This window comes from Haplochromis burtoni, unplaced genomic scaffold (genome assembly GCF_018398535.1).
Source record: "Haplochromis burtoni strain Fernald_Lab_line unplaced genomic scaffold, NCSU_Asbu1 Contig_344, whole genome shotgun sequence".
NCBI classification, from domain to species: Eukaryota; Metazoa; Chordata; class Actinopteri; order Cichliformes; family Cichlidae; genus Haplochromis; species Haplochromis burtoni.
Window position 1 is genome coordinate 283729 of NW_024582705.1, and position 21676 is coordinate 305404.

At 39.1% G+C, this 21676-nt stretch overlaps 1 protein-coding gene across 9 annotated transcripts in view; it reads right to left on the reverse strand.

Annotated features, from left to right (window-relative positions):
* Positions 1–21676, reverse strand: part of LOC102301009 (membrane-associated phosphatidylinositol transfer protein 2) — a 65755-nt gene that overhangs the window by 26701 nt on the left and 17378 nt on the right. For 7 of the 9 annotated variants that reach the window (XM_042228723.1, XM_005946288.3, XM_042228722.1 and 4 more), the window contains 4 exons: positions 14684–14901; positions 2234–2448; positions 821–942; positions 183–416 (listed from right to left, as the gene is read on the reverse strand). In XM_042228723.1, coding sequence (XP_042084657.1) covers positions 183–416; positions 821–942; positions 2234–2448; positions 14684–14761 — 649 coding nt within the window. In that variant the 5' untranslated portion in view covers positions 14762–14901. Of the gene's footprint in view, positions 1–182; positions 417–820; positions 943–2233; positions 2449–14683; positions 14902–19430; positions 20585–20637; positions 20784–21676 lie in introns of those variants that run through there. The other 2 variants (XM_005946285.3, XM_042228724.1) reach the window with 2 other exon arrangements.

Sequence of the window (21676 nt, forward strand, 5' to 3'; positions counted from 1 at the left end):
AAATATTGATATAGTCATAGTTTTTGCTAATCTTTAAGGATCTTTAGGGATTTTTTGTTTTTATTTTAGCTTCTACAGTTATCTTAGACTTTGGTTTTTCCTTGTTTTTCAGTAAAATATATGTCTGTAGGTTGTAAGATCTGAACCACATAAAAACATGCATACACGCAAGCCATACCTACCCACATCATGAATGAAGCGTTCAATCTTAGACTGCATGCCCCAGTATCTGAACTCTACTTTGCACAGCTTGTAGGCACACATGACAGAACTCTGACCCAGGTTCTGGCCAATTTCCTCAATCCAGTCCTCTGACAATGGACCCCGTTTAGTCTTGACTGACTGATACAGCTTAGGGTCTTCTTCCACGAGGTACTCATGAGGAGGTATGTAGTCCTTGACGATGTCTATGGGGTCTACAAGGGAAACAAAGACATAATGAATTGCTAAACTGAGGCAGATTCAAGCAGCAGGTATGTCTCAATGTCCTCACTCACCTCAAGAAAAGAATGTGATTTTATGTGTGTGTCTTTTATGTAATCAGTCCCTGCCGGGATCGTGTCTGGAGCTGACTGCACATTTTCCCTGCACCCCAGTGAATTTTAGTATGCGGAGGCTCAACACAAGCTCTTACACTCCACAGCCTACATCCCCTCTGCACCACACTGTCAGCGCTTTCATTGCAAATAACTCTGTGTAAATTCGATTTCTGATCCTGCTTATGAGAAGACGACGACCAGGCAGTTGATCCCAGAGGCACAATTTTAGCGTAATGGTGCAGAGAGAGTGAGTTTTTAAGTGTGCATGACGATAAACTTACCAATAGTCCTCTGTCTTTTCTCAGCAGAGGACATATTGAAGACATCCACTTGATTTCCAGTATCTGGTTTATAATAAGTCTCAATGTCTATAGAAAATTTCTCAACAAAGGGACAGGTATACCTGAGGAAAGAAAAAGAAATTGTTGCTTTGGATGGAAAAGCAATATTAGCAGCTGGGTCTCCAGAAGTAGAGCCAGTTATCTACAAGATGGGGGGTTGATTGCTCAATCCCTCTAGGGGAACTATGCTCCCCTAGTTTACATATCAAAGTACCCTTGGGCAAGATGCCAAGCCCTGAATTGACCTTGAAGTATCCATCAGAGTGTGAGTGTCAGTGTGTAAGAATGTTTATTAAGTGCTTAGATGCAGAAAAGAGCAGTTTATATAAAGCAGTATTAGTAGTGCAAGTGTATATGACAGGGTGAATGAGCCTTGTAGTAAGAAAACGCTTTGAGCACAAAATCACTGCTATTGAAAGTAATAATCCTAATTTCCAATTCAAAATCATATGAAGTGTGAATGCAGTGTCACAATCTAGGATTGTCAGAGGCAATAGTGAAAAGCTGCTCTGGCATCTTCACATGGTTGAAACAATACAAGAACCAGTGTTTGGGTTCTTTTCTAGAAGTCATTGGTGGTATCATGCATCAGTTAACAGTATCCTTCATCCCAAGTCAATATTAGATCTCATGACCCCCCCAATGATGCATAGGCAATTAGATATCTTCAAGTGAAAGTCAACAGAAACCAAGCACAACAATTCACTGAATATCCCATGCTCAGCATCCTTTCAAGAAATTGCAATGGGCTGCATTTTAACAGCCTGGTCCTAAGACAGGGACCTCCAGGGTGGAAATGGTTAAAGTTACTAGTAAGTGCATCTCCTTTAAAATGTAGCTGAGCATCAGCACAAAAAAGCCTAAGCTGGAGTAAAGTGCAGCACCTGTAAGCAGTACTTGCAGAGCTCATGTAAAATGCTGCAAATCAGCATCAGTTGTAAAGTAAAAAGTGGTGCCAATAAAATTCCCTTAACACTTGATGGGCTTAGAAAGCAGTTGGAGTGGCTGGTTCCAACACATTAAGTCATCAGGATGATATTCAAAGTTGGCAGCAAATGAATATGTGGTCATGCAGCTGAAGTTGTTGTATTTAAAAAAAGAAAAAAGAAAGAAAGAACACACTGCCATCAGCAGATAATAATAAAAAGAACATAATAAAAACCATTAATAACATTTTATCTCTGAAAGGTCAGCATTTCTACTTCAGATAAAGCCAACGTCATGTAACGTACGCTTAAGCATTAAGAGGGAGCAACTGTTTTACAAGAGGCACAGGAGGACAGTTTTATAATGTGTTCCCCGGAAATAAAATTCCATCACTTATTTTATTTTCTATATCTGTGGTTCCCTCACCGGGTTCGCGTATAGGGGTAAGCATTCCAAGACTCCTCTTCCACTCGAAGGGCAGCTTGAGGCAGAATGGCACAAAACCAGGATGGGATGTGTTTGCCGATGTGATAGACCTTGTGAGTGTACTGACCCGAGCCGCCAGGGCCGTCCTCATATGGTTTGTTCTCCAGGATCTCCACCCCACTGCCCTCACCACAACTTTCTTGTCTGCTCTTTTTCTGCAAGACAGCAAATATGAAGAGGTCTAAAGTATAAAGCTGTTGAGATTAATCAAGATGCAAAAAAAGTCAGTAAATAGTATGTGTAAAAGTACTCAATATACAGCCACAATGGTGTTCACGTTAGAGTATTACATTAGTATCACATACACACATTATATTAATAATAATAATGTAGCATCAGCTAATTTTACAAGTATTTGCATGTTATACTCTACTGGACTCTACTGGACAAAAGTGTTGGATCACATCAAAACCCAAGATATTTATTCGTAAGCCTGGAATTCAGAAATATTTCAAAACACAAGAGATGAAATGCAAAAAGAACTTCAGACAATTAAAACAAATTTTCTCAGTGACCATAATTCCTTAGTAAAAAAGGTCAGATTCCCTCAAGTTATATTTTTGTCTATATAAGCAGTGTTCAGACGAAGCTCAGGTAGAAGCTCACATGCAGTTAGGTCCATAATTTGTTGAACAAGGACACAGTTTGTCTCTGTACACCACCTCAGCAGTATCCCTCAGTATTGGTCTCTGAGGAGATGTAGTATCTTTAAAGCATTTTTCAGTCGGGGGAAAAATGCCCAACACTGGAAATATACTGCAGTAACAGAAAGAGATTTCCACCTGCCTGAACATGTTGAACATTGTGACAATGGCTATCATCACTGACATTACAAGAATTCATTTGTTACACGTTACAGTTCTGTTTCCTCTTTATTAGGGGTGTGATTGTACACTTTAGATCCTGCCTCCAACATACAAAACCTACATGACTTCACTTCCACTTTCCCATGCTGTAAAACTCAGTGCTGACATCATTGCTGTAGTCCAATCATCTTTCTGCCTCCCTTCACTCTGAGTGAACTCAGCCCACCTTCAATCAGTCTCCTCTCTGCATATTTTAAATCACACCACTCATCTTTCATTCCCCCTTGCAGACTCCTTCGTGCAACCCAACTCCCCCTCATCTCTGCCTTACGCAAGTCACTTCATCCAAGTTTTCAACTTATCCTGTCCTAATTCATTTTATTCTACTGTGATGGGTCATCGGCATCTAATCACCAAATACCATAACTTAAAATCATCATGAATTATGTTTAGTTCTCTCTATTGATCTCTCCTCAGTGAAATAAGACATATCCCAAAAGAGCACCTTTGTTAACTAAGAGTGGTGTAATTTCAAAAAACACTTTTTTCTTTGTTAATTTCAATGACTCGCTTAAATATGTCATGGTCCTGCGACCATGACTCGGTGACTTTGTGTTTGTGTTCTTTATTTTTATTACTTTCATTATTATTCATGGCTGTTTTGGGATGGTTTGTGTTTTGGGATTTTAGATACTGGGTTTTGGGTTTGTGCTCCCTCTATTGGTCCCTGGTGTCAGTGTTCCCCTGTCTCGTCAGGTTAACCAGGTCCAGCTGTGTCTCCCACCTGTGTGTGATTTCCCAGTGTCTCTCTGTGTACTTATAGTGTGTGATTTCCTCTGCTCCTCGTCGCGTCGTCTGTGTTCATCCTCTGAGTTCCCCTGCGTACTCTGTGTTCATACCTGGTGTAATCCTCTGCGTGCTCTCCCTGCTGTTCTCCCTTCATGTTCAGGTTTGCCACTCCTCTGTGTAGTTTATCCCAGTTTAGTTCATCCTTAGTTCTGTTTGCCATCTCCACCTTGTGTCTGGTATTGTTAATAAATCACCCTTCACATCCGAATAAGTGCTGCATTTGAGTCCTCCTTCCACTCTTCACACGGCCGCTGCCCCGGACCGTGACAAAATAAGCATGTCTCTTTGAAAATAACTCTGTTCCTTCATATTCTATAAAGAGCCAAGAGTGTTTCTTATCATTAATATCCTGTCAACTATGGTATGTTTTTAGGGGACTAATAAATCGAAATAACAGATCACTTGCAAAAACTGGTATCACAAGCTTTTTATACTGCTGAATGATAAAGGTCCTTAAATTGTACTTTTCCTGGCTCAGACCTTGGTTTTGATTAATGAACAACTTGCAGCTGGGACTGGTGTCCACACACTCGCTTCTTTCTATAAACTTCCAATTAAACCCCTGCTAGCCTTACGCAGCACTCCTGTCTGTCACTGCCCAACCTTGTGATTACATCACAGAGCTGGATGATGCAGCAGAGCCGATGTGATGAGGTGGAAAGAAAAAGCTGCCACATGGAACAAGAAAGGTCTGCCTCTCCATTATATAAGACACCAGTTTTCTCTACTTCGCCCACCCTATTCCTCTACTGTTCAGAGTTTTCCATCTTCTTTGGCTTTGAACAACACCTCTGTTTGATGTTACACAGTGAAGAGTTATGTTAACAGCAGATTCAGTTTGCGTATTTTGAGTAGATCTTGCTTTAAATGCAGCATTTTGCAGATTTTCCTCAGGTTAGGAGGATCGTCCTCATTAGGAGGAGCTTTCAGGTGTTTTATGAAGTCTCAGTCCTAGCTCATCACTGAAAGAGGAAAGCTGAGTCAGCGTGATCTAGTCTGAGCAGATTATCTGATCTGATGCATTATGCTAAATGGGAATATTAGTAGGATAGTCTTCGACCTGTTCTACATGATAATAGGTTTGTAGAAAATATTGTTTTAGGGCAAAAAACTGAATAAAAACTCATTGGTTACCGGGTGATTGCACAAATTTCTTTTCACATTTAGTGAATGATTTCAAGTAGCTGCAAAAAGCAACTGGTCACCCAGAAGTTGAGCGTGCAACACAACACCTCTGGCCAACCGCTTTTGATCAAAAGGTGATTTCACAGGTCACTTAGTGGGAAGCAAAATATTTGTTACCAAAAAAGTCAGTTCATTACAAATTAAGGTTTGGATTTCAATGGAATATCCTGAAATACTAACCAAAACAATACATTTCTGGTTGTATTTTTTACGCATCTATATAATAACAATCTGAGTAGTGCATAACAGTAGATCATGCAGTAATATTTTGAATCTGTTATCAACCTCGCATCTTTTCATCTAATCCAGACTAAATGAGACAGACATAGGGGAGGTAAAATCAGCATGGAACTTCCTCCAATAAAAGGCAGCAGATGGTTCAGCCACATAGATCCCACCGAGTGTTGTATTAATCCTGCTGCTCTACAGACAACTGGTCTGGAATTACAGTTTCCGTTTATAAAGAGCCTACATCTCCTTACAAGGCTCTCCTTTTGTACACATCCACCTTTATGTGGCTTATTAAATATATGAAAACCCTCCAGGATCTGATAATAGAAGCTCAGTTACCTACATAAGAATCACAATCTACCAGGGTGGAAAGTGAACTTAAAATTTTAACATCTGCCAGCCACTGGCAGGCAAATGTTCACATTCGCACAGTAAAGGATTGTTTGGTGTTTAAAACCACTTTTATATTTTACCATCCTTTGGCTTGTGACTGGAGCTAATTTCCAAAATGACTGCAGTGATTACATGAGAGATATCCATATTACTGGATTTAGTTCTTTAGTTTTTCCAGAGGGTCAGCGACTTTCATATAATTAACCTGCCATGCTTGGTTGAATATTTCAGACATAATAACACTGGTACAAAACTATAGCTGGGCAGACTCATATTGGAACAGAAAACATTGAAATTGGAGTCTTGAAAAAAAAAGAAAAAGAAAACTTATTACCGCCAGCTAATAACTATCCAAGTCAGCACTGACACCATGGGTGCATACATGTGTCATATAAACAATACTCTATAATACTGGAAAATAAAAGAACTTTCCAAAAGAATATGTGATAATATGTTTATCTTTTTATACGTCTATATGTCTATAAGGACACTGATAAAGGGCATGGCTGCTATAATACACAGGTGTGCCAACAAAGGGAACAACAGTATCGCTGATTTGTATCTGCTAAGCCTGATCTTTGCTAATTCTAGTCACTGAAATGGACATGTTGATGTGTTTGTGGCGATAGCACCTTTTGGAGTACAAATAGAATGTTTTGCTGTGTGGCACAGCTAGAAAAAGACAGCTGCAGTTCAGTTTTGTTGAGTGAAATTCGATGATTTTATTTGTCTGATACTAATGCACCATTACCAATCTGTTTCTCTTTGTTGGACCCACATAGATTGTGGATGGAGATGCAACCCAAACTTCCTGCTAAGTCATCTGCTCTTTTGCTCTCTGTTATCTGGCTCCAAAAGTTAACATGGCAACAGTAAGAGCACTGATATTTCAAAATTCAGATTCCAGAAACCCCTGGTTGATGGTTATGTCCATGTTTGTTGTATGTGTATGACACCACAGTGTCAACCTGGGGCTTTTAGGGCAATATGAAGATCTGGGGTCTCAGGGTTGCCCATGCACTTTTAGCGGCAGTGATATACTAGTGATGTAAGAGTTAATTGTCAGGTGTTACATTGTTCATGCAAACTGGGTATTTCTGGCTACAGCTTTTGCATCTTCCTACTCATTCAGAATGAATGACTGCACTGGCATTGTCTTGTGATTTTTGAAACATGATTGAAAAATGATTGAAAAGGCATTTCATTCCTGCCACTGTAATATGCTGCAGGTCGAGGAACGCACAACATGAATACAAATCATCATGATCATTACTAACGGCAAGAGTGGGGTGTTCAGGGTCAAGAAGGAGAGCTCAGATTGCAAAATGAGCTCTCTCTATTGAAGACTTTAGGGAGGTAATATCAGTAATGAAGGTCAGAGGAGGCAAACAGCTGGAAAATTGTAATAATCTAGCAGGTAATGTAATTTAGGTGAGGTGCTAAGAGCCTCAAATTACCATCCTTCTGTCTGCATACCTTCTGGGAAGTGAGCACACAGGATCTGTATTAATAACACTCATCTTCAATCCCAGAGCAGAAAAGAGGTACAGTGTAGAATATACAGGGTGCTCTGTGAATCTTTATTAACCCTTTAAGACCTACCATAGAACCAAGTCTGCCAGAGCTTATATTATATTTTTACATGCTGTGGCAGAGCGTTCTCACTCCCGAGGCGTAACATGTCGACGTTTTGTCACGTCCCGTGGCGTTCCTGAGGAACGCGAAAGGAGTCCTTCGGCGTTCTTATGATACGCGGCAGGTTATGGCTGGAATCCAGTGCAATGACGCTCCCGTGGTAGTAGACGTTCCAGCCCTGTATTCCAGCCCTAAACCTAACCTTATCCCTAGCCCTGACCATAACCTTATTCCTGACCTTAACCAGGACGTTGATGATGTGAAATAGCGTGTTTCTAAGCGATTTGAAGAAAAAGAGCGAACATGTGTAGGTTCAGTCCAGACGGTTCTCATATTTCACCTTTTTCCGAGGTCGTCATTTAGGAACGTGGTGGGTAGCCGAAAACGTAATATGTTGACGATTTGTCACCTAGCGTAAAATGTTACGCTTTGGGAGTGAGAACGGGTTGGCTGTGGAGCCATTTTTTGGAGCATTTCAAGTTGCTATACATCAATACAACCATTATAGCCCAAATTTTAATAATATATCTGCATTAAGTGCATAGTAATTACATAAATTGTAAAAAAGTGCAATAAACTACAAAAAAATGTAAAATCGTTTTTGTTTTTTTAACATATATTTCTAGTTTGAGAAATTTAAGAGGCTTATCCCTCAAAACTGTAAATACAAAAAAGTTGCACAAACTAGTCTCCCACCAAAGGAAATTTATTTTAAGTGTCTTCATAGTTTTATTTTTGAGATACACCAATTTTCATATACTGCAGGAAAAACGAAAAAATATATTATAGTGCAAATTTGCAAAATAACAGCATATGCATCAAAATAAAATATTTCCAGCAGTGCAATATGAGTCCTAAGCATCCCAGAAACGACACAGAAAGTCATAAAGTCAAACATAACTTTTAAAAACACAAGTATAGGCTCATAAGGCCACAATGGTAAAAAACTACATTTCCGCAAAATGACGTCACTTCCGGTTTCGGGCAGGTCGTGCCGGACATGCGATAGTTCACGCTGATGGACGTAGGAAGTGTTATGAACAGCTGATCGGATCGGCAAAGCGTGTTTCTGGAATATTATGTTTTTGTTGCTGCAAGTGCTTTTTATGCAGTTTTTGCAAAGCAATATGTGGAAGGAAACTGTGACCTAGGACAAGCTGATGGCATAAGATGTAAGTACAACTCCTCCGGTTTCATATGCAAAAAAAATGATTGCGCTAGCTTACTTGGTTACAGTGCTACCGGGATTTGAAAATAGTTACGCAAAATGGAGCGTGTCCACTCCGACCGGCTTTAAAGGGTTAAAACATAGGTAATCCTGGGGAATGTTGAGCCTGACAGAAAGTTCACAACAGGACTTCTCTAAACAATGGGTAGCTGGGGCCATCTTTAAGATACAGTTTATGCACAGAAAAATATGAATGGTTTTTACTTAAACTGACTGTGGCTATGTCCACACGTACCCGGGTATTTTTGCAAACGCAGATTTTTCTATGCATTTGCACCTTTCGTCCACACGTCAACACTGAAAACGGAGATTTTTAAAAACTCCGGCCAGGGTGGATATTTTCTAAAACTCCGTTTTTGCATTTACATGTGGACGAGAAAAACGGAGAAAACGCAGCGTCAAAGATGTGCGACTTTTTTGACGTCACACTGTGCGCCACGTTATTGTTTCGGTGAAATGAATTTCTACAATACTGTTACTGTTAATTCTACTCTCTGCAGTGTTTAAATGCTTACATATACGCACACAGTTACTGTCCCTCCACACATACGACTCGGTTCTGCTTCCATGCCCCAGCTTTGTTTACTTTTTGCCACCGAGGCTTCTAGACTTCTGATTGGCCAACATTTCTACATGGTTAGGAATCTAGCGCCACCTGCTGCTTTAGCATGTTCATAGCAGCGTTTTCCTTCATTTCTGCCTTTATGTGTGGACGGGATTATTTTTTAAAACGAAAACGGAAAATCTCCGTTTTCAAAAATACCCGTGTACGTGTGGACGTAGCCTGTGATTAAGTGTCTGAAAAGCCAAATTAATGGCTTTGTCAGTGGTGATTGAACTACTGAGTCTCTACAGTTGCTATTGATGGAGTTTGACACCATTAGATTACATTAATTAGATTGCATCTAATTAGCAGTGAATACGTGAAAACTTAATAAGTGAAAACTCAGAATTTGAATGCATTTCATTTGTCAGCTTTAAAATTCAAAAATTTGTATAGTTTACTAAGCTTTGCTCTGCAAAAAAATTTAAAACAATTTTATTGTTTTATTAGCAATAATATCTGATTCTAAAACAGGACACCTACACTCTACTTAGAGACCTCATATCATTTGTGTATAGACTAAGCCTATGTTTGAATTCTGTTTTTATTTTTAATCTTTATTATCAAACCCTTAAAAATCCTTATTTTACCCCTCTGTGAACTAGACTACCAGACTAACGACTGTCCTTTTTATAATAGTGTTGCATTTGACTGTTATATTTTTATGTTTCTTGTAGACTTTTAATCATGTTGTAGGTGGCACTCATATGGGGATCATTTTCTGTGGAAGAAAAATCATATTACCCATGAAACAATCCTTTTAGATTGGGACTGCCAACACCACCTCTTTCATGTGCGCGCAAGAAAACCCTGGGTTAATTTACCAAATTAATAACCAGCTTAACTTGACTGCTTATCCTGATTGTCAACATTAGGGTAAGTGAATACAGCTAACAAAAAGATACCCTGGATATGTTGAGCTGGCTAGTACAGGGTCAAATATATTTCTGTTACCCCACTTCAGAGTTCAGTTTTATCAGTTTTATCTTCAGAGTTGAAGATAACTCTCTTTCTAGAACAGAAAAGCTTTAGTTTCCCCCCACTCAGGTTTAACCCCTTAGCAGTCCTATTAGTCCCCTAAACCATCCAATGTCCCGTGGGCGGTACGTCCGACTGCTAACAGTTTAACAAACTCAGAGTTGTTAGCTGAAGCCCTGCACTGCTGTATTGTACTATATCCCCCTTTCAGCCCTTGCTGAATAACACAACCCACAGACATGAGTGTAGACATGCTGAGTAAATAGAAAAAGGACAAGCTCCAGGTCTCCTTGGAGATCTTACATGACCGTTTAACAGTCATGTCTGCTTACTTCTCAAATATTGTTTCTAATAACAGTCACAGGCCTCAATTGCTCTTTAGTATTTTTAATTCTGTCTTGGTGAGAAGCGGTGTAATGTTGATCAGGTTGTGGAAAAATTTTCTACTTTCAGATTTTCATCACATCTGGCTGGTAATTCCAAATTGCCCATAGGTGTGAATGTGAGAGTGAATGCTAGTCTGTATCTCTGTGTTTGCCCTGCAACAGACTGCCAACCTGTCCAAGGTGTACCCTGCCTCTCGCCCTATAGCAGGTGGGATAGGCTCAAGTTCTTCCTAAAGTGACATCACTTTAGATTATTGCATTTTATGGTCTGCATTTACTTTATTTTATTTGATCTTATTTTATTTATTGTCTTTTAATCTGGTGTGTTGGATTCTATTTTACTGGATTTTAAAACTTTTAAAACTTGGCTATATATTTTCATTTACAACACTTTGTTGAACTCTGTTATTCTAAATGCACTATATAAATACATTTGTGTTATATAAATAAATTTGACCTTGACTTTATCTGTATGTCCAGTTTGAGAACTGCTGCTAGCTTATGCAGACACTCGGACGACTCCCTCTGTGAATTGTAATAACCCAGCTTTGCTGAGGGTCGTGAGTCTGCCAGGCTGAAGTGTCCCTGAATAATTTATGTGACAACACAAGGTTAGCATAAACCAGGGGTAGCTAACTCCTCTCCTCAGCTCTTGGTGCCTTAGTAGAACCTCATGCATCAAACATTATGAGTGGCTGCTCAAAGGCTTCACACATCTCCTACCTTGGTCATTTTTCAAATCCAGTGCGTCAATCTGACACTGGCCACAAACAAAAGGTTACTGTCAGCTTGCTGCTGAAGTAAAACAAAAATGCAATGGAAAATCCACCAACAAGTAGAAAAAACTGTAATAATCTCCTGTGGACAAATCATGGTCCCCAGAGGACAAAGCCCAGGGGTTGATAATTTCCTGTAGATAGTTTTTAATGACCTCTAATTAACAAAAGTGAGGGATGATATGTGAGATGGCTTCTAGAGAAACTGACACTGGCACTGACACAAACCCAGACAATCATTCGATATTCAAAAACTGCTACATATGTATTTTCTATATTCTGCAACTGCAGTCCTCCACACTTAGACGCACAAGTGAAAACGTATCACAGAACAGATATGATCCCAGTGGGAATAGGAGCTTTAGAGGCCGTAATTCCCATTTCCCTGGGAGAGACACTGCAGTAGATTCCAATCACATCATCAAAGGTCTCCTAAAACTGAGTCTTCAGAACAAATACACAGCTTAATGTCTTCTAAGATGAGCTGCTAACCCGCCTGTTGTCTTGGTGTATTTTGGATAAGTTTTTTTTAAGTATTTATGAGCAGAAGATAGTCAGGAAAAAATTTACAACCTTGTATAAATTGATCTAATAATTTCCACATTTGAGAAGCTTAATGTGATTTTTTTTTAGAATGTTAGATAATAGTCCTGTAGTATGCATGATGATGGGATTGAACTGATATTTTAATGCTTTTTACCTTTTGGAAGGTAACTCGAGGAGTTAAAATTTATTTTTTTATTTTTTGGTCTTACTTGTTTAATTGTCTGTTGTAACTTAATTTCCAACAATATCTCAACATTTCACTAAATCACAGCTGTCCTTTCACTTGCTGTTTTTCTCAAAAACAAAATGATGGCAGCTGCTGCCTTGCTGCAGCTGATGTCACCGGTTACCATGGCAACTAGTGCCCAGCTGTGAAAGTGAGCAAGAGGCAACGTCCAGCACAAGTGTGTGTGTGTGTGTGTGTGTGTGTGTGTGTGTGTGTGTGTGTGTGTGTGTGTGTGTGTGTGTGTGTGTGTGTGTGTCTTACTTAATGTGCCAGTGGCAACACATTTAGAGGGTTTGGGGGAAAACATAAATATCAAACAGGCACTACCTGCTTTTATGCCGTGAGGTCCAGCATATCTGAGACTACATCAAACAGCTGCGACACTTTCATGTATAAATGGAAATAATCTGAAGGTATGAGGATCCCAACTAAACCTTTAATTTAATAAAACATTTAGGAATACAAGTCGTAACTTGTAAAATTCACTTACAATTTGTCTTATCAACCCTTGTTAAGCTAAATCAATCCGCAGCCATTGTTCACCTCTAAGAAAAATGGCTGTATCTCATGAACACAGCTGAAGCAATAAAGGAACATGGTGGTGCTATAGCTCCTTTGGTTGAGCAGGTGACCCATATTCTAAAAAGCTGGGTTTGATTCGACTCCAGACCATGTTTTACATATCTTCCCACTTTCCTGTCTACTCTCTGCAGTGACGTTGGCCAAAAAAGAAATAAAAAGAAATAAAGGAATTTCACAAGAGTGAAAAAGTTATTATGAGCAAAAAAGCCTTTCTGTGTGTCACAACATGGCTAGGCTTCACATCATACAGAGAGCAATACATCAGGCTTTGTACATTGAGAGACAAAAATCCAGTTACGTTTCAGATAGACATTTTGACTCCAGTCAGCACAGGTGAGGGCTGGAGAAGAAGGCTGTCTAATAGTCTCAGAGCATCTCAGTGGTCTCTGAACTGATTCCCAGAAGGGAAGAATACTCGCACATGGTCAGCTCTGGACACTGCAGATGAACAGCTGTTCTTATTATACTAGTTTCTAGTATATTTGTTGGATGCATGCACACTTGTAGTGTATCCACTGTTACAACTAACTGCGGGGACAAAAGATTTTGATGATTCTGCAATTTTGCTGCCAGGCCACACACCACAAAGCGTTCAAGAAGCACCTGACAACCAGAAAATTCTGGATTTATAGATTTTCTTCCCCCGTCACCTGACCTCTGGTGGTCTTGGACTTTAGTACCAGACTCTGTTTTTTTTCTGCAAGCATATTGAATATTGAATAACATTTTGTTAGAATACAATACACAGAGCAATGAGACACCACAATGAGGGCTAGATGGTGGTTATGAATATTTCCCTGCTTATGTTTACTAAACAAAACTCACAGAGAGATCATTTTTATGCCCTTGTAACGATCTGCATTTGTATTTTCACACAATTACCAAGATAAACACAAGCCACAGGCATATGGAGCACCATCTGCTCTGCAGAACTCCACTGCCCCTGTGACCATTTACTCATGTTCCCTTAGTGCTCTTGTCCTGGTACAGACCCACACAGCTGACCTCTGCCACCATGACATAAAAAACCTGAACTTCTACCTGGTTTAGTGCTCCAGGTCAAGAAAAATACTCTACACCCTGTACTATAATTTCTTTTAATTTAATTCCTCTCAGGTATACTTATTATTTCCTTTGAAGACAGAAAAATTAGAGAATGTGCTCCACAAATATTTGAGTATATAAATTATTTAAAAATAAATGAATTATAAAAATCACATAATGCAACTTCTCATTTAAAGTTTTGATTTTACAGCAAAGGAAAAAGACATCTAGACGGGAGCATACAAGTTATATGAGTTGCAATTTCTGATTTTTAAAACAGTTTAATATAAATTCTGAAGCCAAAATGATGTCATTATTTATTTTACACACACCTTGTCTGCAGCTTTTATCTCCAAATTCTATAACAAAATAATATATAATAATTAGAAAATAAAAAAGTATTCAGATTACTTGTAGTGTGTCTAATTTATTTTTACTGTTCACAGTTCAGTCCATACCTGTAAGTGTTTGGACAAATACAGATTTTTTTTATTTTGCCTTGGACCAACCACAATGGATTCTAGACCAAACAACCAGAAACGTGGTTTAATTGATTAGGAATTACAACACAGTGCACTATTTTCAGAGGTAATAGCATCTGAATTGATAAGCAAGAGTGTCACAGCCAGGTGAGGGCCGTTTAAGCAGGTAAAGTAGAGTAGTGTTTCACTTGTATTTGCATTTGGTTCACTGACTTACCTTATATTTAAAACGATGCTAATTTTTCCACTTTTAATTGAATCTCTGAAAATGTGGGACTGTGTATAAACATGTAATTGCATGACACATGCGTCTTTTAATATAAATGCTTAGTTTTTAATAGTGTCCAGCCGTAGCAGCGCCACATCTAAGTGAAACCAAGTGAAATGAACCTAAATACATGTGTAATGTTTGTAAGGCTGTGTGAGGAAAACTACTCACCTGGATCATGTAGAGCTGAGCAATGCGGTACTCCTCCACACTCATAGGCATGGGGATCCGATACTCCTTGATCAGCATGGCTGTGCTTGAGTTGAGCCGACACAGTTAGTGTGTGTGTCCAAAGAGGAAGCAGCGCGTGAAGGTAGATGCTCCTGTCAGTCGGCTTTGCTACCCAAGCTGCATGTTCAAGCAGGAAGAACGGGACTCATTATTCACACCTGAAACAGAGGAAAAATGTCCTTTCAGCTTCCAGAGTTACAGACAAAACACAGGAAGAGTTTGCATGTTTGTCTCAAGGATTAACACCCCCCCTCCTTCTACATACGCAAGCCAAGACATACAAGGTAATCCACTGACCCAGGAAACGCGCTGAAATCCCCCAGCAACCTAAATCCCAACTCTGACTACAGACCAAAGATGCAACCAAGTTGTGTTCAGTGCTGCCTTTTAAATTACTCTTCTTGTCTAGTGATAGAAAGCGCATGTATTCAAGTATCAGAGAGCCACAGTGCTCAGGTATTATACTTCTACTTATAGTGCAGATTCTACCTTTCAGATTGAAAGGTTGTACTACTTAAAGTTATTAGACATTTTATTTACATTATTACATAGGGGGGAAACCTATAAGCTGTTCATTTAAAATAATGTATTCCATAAAAGTTTCCTGGCATTATCTGGTTCACTTGTCCCCATAGAGCAGGTTTGGCCAACATTTTAATTCCAGAGTTCTACTGATGCTGATTTAGATGAAGTGAGCAAAAGGCCGCATTCTTTTTGTTTCTCTTTTACATGTGTGTTAGCTAAACCGAGATGGGCCCAGGCTATGGGTTGTATTTTTCCCATGTGTACCTTAGAGAGACTGACATGCTGGATGACTGCTCCTCGCTGAGCCTATTCTGTCGCCAAGTGCTTTTGCTGGGGTTCTCTCTCTGATTGTAGCACCTTTACCTTTACCCCAACAATACAAAGCTTCTTGAGGTGACTATTGTTGATACTATTGACTGGTGCTACACTATAAATAAAACCAAATCGATCTGTTGGCTTGCATATTAAAATACATTTTTAAATAACCAGTTTTCTGCAGTTAAATTACCATTTAAATGTGGGAATTTTAATTGCAAAAGTAACTTTAGACTTTTAAAAAGGCAGCTCATCCGATCTCTATGAGTCTGACAGCTCTGTGGAAGGTGGAACCAAGTGTTTCGACTCATGTGCTCCATTAAAAAAAATAAATAAATAAACCAAAACCGCCATCTTTACTTTACACACTTGTGGATATGTAAAGCGCTTTGGGGTCCTTAGGGACTAGTAAAGCGCTATATAAATACAGACCATTTACCATTTACCATTTACATCATTATCCATCTATCCAAACAGTGCTGTGAGAGTGAGGGTGATGTACCGCTTATTCCACCTGCCGTTAAACAACCAGAGGAGGGTCACATGACAGTGAATGCTTAATCTTAGGCAGATGATGGTGGACAGTAAATCTAATGCTGAGAGGGGAAAGGGTTAAGGTAAGGAGCTGATGTCAAATGCGAAGTGTGTGTCTGTCCATCTGTGCATGACTAAGCTGTGCATGTTTGTTCAAGCTTCTATAGCAAATGAACTGCAGTGGTCAGGAAGTGTAGATTGACATTAAAGACTTCCTGGAGTCTTCATTTGCTTATTATTGTATTTAAGTTACAGCCATTTTTAAAATCTGTCAAATGACAGTAAAAGCCCAGCTGATAAACCACAGAATTTGAAGGTTGTTGTTTTTTTTGGGGGGGGAACGGCACAATTCTGAGAAAGAAAAAACTGAATTATAAAAACAAAAACTCAGAATTCTGCAATTAATGTCAGAATTCTGGGGGGAAGAAAATCCAAAACGCCATCTGTTTTTTTTTCAGATGGCAGGTTCATACAAGTTCCAGCCCAGTCTCATGGAAAACAGGAAACTGTGAAATAGTTATGGATTTTTTTTTTTTGGTTTACGTTTATAAGAAGGTCACATTATATTGTCTTTAGCGAAGATGTGTCACCCTGGCAACCAAGAATACAAAGCTTTGAAAAAACAAATGTAAGCTTTTATTACGGTCTAACCTTAAATAGCTTTTGCTTCTAAGTTTTTGCTTATATTTTTAATATTCCAATTTGATTGCCAGCACTGCAAACAGGAAAATCTGACCAGAAAAACTATTACAAGATGTAAAACAACTGCATGGCAGGGGGGTTGTTTTATTTGTCTGAACAGTCCATGCCCCAGGAGCAGTTACATGATTCAGATCTATGCCCAATACTATACTTTTAAATCATTTCATTCAAAGATTGATTTCTTTTACACACACCTACAATGGATAAATAATAACAAACAACAGGAGCAGGTATAAAATATTTGTCTGACTCAACAACAGAACGAACAGTGAAATCCAAGCTGCCCTCCAGAGGCTGTAATGCATGACCTTATTTACAATGCAGAGACAGTTTGTGCTCTGGAGCAGTTACAGCAGAGAAACTGAGTGACATTTCTCACTGACTCCTGTGAAGAGTGAGTCCTTGGCCCACAGAACAGCTGCTATGCAGCAAGAATCACTAAATCCACATAATGCAAAATGTGAGACAGTGGCAGATGAGCCCTGACATGTAGACATAAACAGACACATAGTGTCATGTATGATAAACTGGCTTTTTTTTTTTTTTTTTTTTTTTTTGGCAAAAGGATGTGAATTATAGAGGAGAGCTGCCAGGATATTACTGTAGGGGAAATGATTAGTTCACCGACAGAAAATGAATCAATTATTTTAAGAATGGGAGATGCTTTTTCTTAACAAACAAAATCAGTTCAAGTAGTTTTAAATATAAGGATAGTCATTAACAGATTAGCTATCTTTCCTGGTTTGCATAGGTCTTGTGCACAAGTGTAGCAAATCTCAGGTTTATATGTAAGTTGTTAAAATAGTCTAAAGTTGTTTTTATTAACTACAGTATAAACAGCAGCTCCTACAAACAAAGAAGTCACATAATTTCCTATTAGAGGGGCTGCTTTTAGTGGTGAATTTGAAGCTAATTGCCACTGTCTTTGCAGGGCATTTTAGCATCTTTTAACTATAAGTTTACAATTCGTAGAGCAATGCTATAATAAGCCCCAATCAACATCTGCTCACCAGACACAACCTTTCACTGTGGCACCAGGACAAAACCACATAATAAAGAAAGATTATCCTCTATAGACTCCAATAAGTGAGAATCCTACATGGTTCTCAGATCACCATGAAGGGCTGCATGTTGGATGGCACAAGATTTTCTTCAACTCAGTACCTAAAAATACAAAATCTTCTTGTACAACCCCATGGAGTTGTCTCTTGTTCATACATTTTAGAGTAACATTTTATTCAGCTTCTATCTTTAAACCAGACATCAAATAAGTTATGAACTAGAACAAGCGATCCATGTTTATTTTCTCAAACAGCAGATTGACTTCTTGCAAGTTTTAGCAGACAACATCACATCACCCCAGTCTTGACTTCTCTACATTAGCTTCCTGTATGTTTTAGAGTTGATTTTAACATCTAAGATGATCATTTTTAAGGCACCAGCTTGGTACCGAGCTGCACAGAAGAAATTTCGAACCAGTTTGCAGCCTCAGATCTTTAGGTGGGGCCGTCTGGCTGTTTCAAAGCCCAAACTTAAATCTACAGAAAGATAAACATATGACTGCGGAAATTAGGCTTGAAAAATCAGAAACTTCCTTGAAACCACTTCTTCCAAAGCACATTTTTACAGGCTTGCTCCTTTGTGACGTCATTACAATTTTATTTCGTCTTTTATAGTCTTGTATTAACTGTTTATCATCTTTCACTTGTCTTCTTTATTATTTCCCTATATTTTACTCTTTTACTGCTAATTATTTTTCTGCTAATTATTTTTTATTTTACTTTCTGTTTTTTATTATGTCTTCACTTGAACTTAATTGTATTGACCTTATTTGGCCCTAATATTTGGCTTTCTATCTGGAACTGCTTTTTCTGTTTGCCAAATTGCTTTGCAAACTCTACTTTTAAAAATACTGTACAACTAACATTTATTATAATCAAAATCACCAGTAAACTCAAACAGAGTGTTGACTCCGTGCAGCAGCTAGGACGTTTCCTGGGTAGATTCAGAAGCTTTCCAATTGAGCTCAAAGCAGAAAATTACAGCTGGTCAGAGCCTGTGCCTGCCTATGCAGAGAAAAAGAAATGTCTCATCTGCACCTCTGAGAGGATGACTAGCTGCCAGCAGCCATCTATCAAAGTCCTATGTGATGGGAGGCTGAGAAAGCCTACAGCTAAACTGTACTAAATTTACAGCTGAAGCAGCTCTGGTCAAATAGAAACAGCTTGTTCCTGTGCACCAAATTGGAGCTCAAGCCACTGTCTGGAAAAAGGCACACCCACCATTAGCCCCTTCGACCCACAGTCCAACAATAGATGCTGATGTTTCAACCTGAATGACAAAGGTTGTGACAGCTCATCTCTGGGACAACTGCAGATAAAACCAGAACGCATGGGACACGGTCTGCCACAACTTACAGGTTATTCCTCGTAAAATGGCAAATGCGACCTTGGACCTGAGCACAGTTAGGTTGAAGAACCAGACTAATGAATAATCTATGAAAAATTGTGTTTCTTTCAAATTGGTGATGGACATAAGGATGGACAGACACACATCTCGCCATGGCACAAGCTAATCAAACACTTGTGCTAAAAAGCACAAGGCTACTTACAGCACATGTTGATGAGTTTGACAAACAACTTCGACTGATTCTCCAACCAGTTTGTTTGAGCACTAGGGTCAATAGAAATTAACAGAACATGAACATATTAGGTTTTTTCAAAGTTGACACCCTCTCTCTACCCACTTCCACTTCATTTGTGTGTCCATGTGGAAGGTCCCCCTCACTGAGGACCATTCCATCCCAGTGAGTGGAAGTGGGTTATGAGATGAGTCTAGATTGATGCTAAAGATACTGACAATGTTCAGGGTCATGTTGGGCTCCTCATGGAAGATGCCCTGGACAAATGTAGCATGCATGAGACTAACTGTATATTTATTAATAAACTGATCAAAGATAGACATTTTATCAAACAGGCACCAACAACATAAGCATTATGTTGCATATGCACCATTTCTCTAGTCTCTTAAGCTCTCAACTCTTAAACCAGCTTCCTGATCCTGGTTCTGTTCTTTTGATCGTTCATATTTTAGGCTCCATATCTAACAGACCTTTGTACATACGATTCAAAACCAAGATGCCTACAATTCAAAGAAGCTGTTTAAAACCCACCTTAATGAGCACTGCTTCATTCAGCTGAGAATATTTAGTTTGTGAAAGGTGCATTGTCATCAAGTCCAGAATTCAACTTTTTTTTTTTTATTTTGGCCTCACAAACACCTGAGGGGAAATCTCTGGCTCTGTAGCTACTAAATGGTGCATGATGGTCACCAGCTGGTCTTTGTGTGTGTCTGCTTTTTGCAGCTTTTGTTTGTTTGTTCGTTTTTTATAGTTGTCTTAAACCTGCTGCCAAACAGCCAACAGAAGCAGTGAAGCTGGAGCCAAACAGCTCTGTAGAGCCAAGAGCAGATCCAGGTTCAGGAGATAATCCTCCTGTCAGTGTTTTCATACTTTTATTACAGGCTTTGTTATTATGCGATTTTTTTCTAACAAAAAAATCCATGAATAATAGACCCACAAATAATTGGGTACTCTGACTTCCTCCTACAGTCCAAAAACATTAACTGCTCATTCTAAATTTTCTCTCAGTGTCAGACCTGAGATGGACTGGCCCTTCCATGGTGTACCCCACCTGCCACCTCTCACAACCAGCCTCCCTGAATTGAAGTCGTTAAGAAAAATGGATTGATTAATTTAAAAAAAAAAAAATCCTCTTGTGGAGCTCTTTTTAAGCTTTCAGTTAGTTTATTTTCTGCACCTCACTTGTCTGCACATCTCATATTGAAGTTTTTTAAATTCCTGTTCCTCTGCCAAGTCCCCTGAGTCTGTGCAAAGTACATGGCCAATGTAGGTGACCCATAGGGGGAATCCACATGACACATCCACTCCAATGCATTTGTTCTCCTAATAAAGATATAAAAGAAGCAGAAGAGTTAGTTAGAATGAACAGTATGGCAAACTGTTACCTTTTGCTTAATCTTTTTCTACAAAAAATACGATTTCTGACTCAAAATAATGGAAATCTAAGCTATGTGTCCAATGCTCTCAGCTTACTTCAGGGGGATTCCCTGATCTCCTACTTAACGTGTTCCCTCACAGATCCTCAAACAAACCCTACGACCATGATATGAATAATGTGTTTTTGTCACAATCACATACACAACATCTAAGAGCAGGAGGCCAGTGCATCATCTGTTTCTTACACATCACAGTCGGATGCATCAGGATACATTTGATTTGATTCTTTGGCACTTAGAGGAGTCGTGCTGCACTGACAAGATCCCCCGATGGGATTGTGCTCTACATTCAGTAATCATAGCACACACTGATGTAAAACACACCACAACAGTCTTCACATGAGAACACATATGCTGGGGCACAACATCTGCCACATACACACAGACAAATCAACAGCAAGTCTGATTCCCCCCTGATTTCATGAGATACCCCAAGAGTCAAGTACTGTACTGTGTGCGCTTGTTGCGTAATTCAGTTTTCCTTCCACACTAGCTGCAGATGTGGATTTCATAGACCGCATGTACTGCCTAATGATCCAGTAGGAAATTAGCAAATGATATTTGCGTTACTCTGTACAGAGCAGAGTCTCGTATGATGATTTGTTATCATAACTCAGGCATGAAAAACTCAGCGTGCAGCACATCATCACCACCCAGCTTGCAGCCACAGGACGTTAATGACATGATGTTTCACCAGATCTAAAGGTTTATATTTTGATTCTTTCAAGCTAAATAATCAACATGCAAGTTGGTTCACACAATTTGCAAGATGAGGTAATT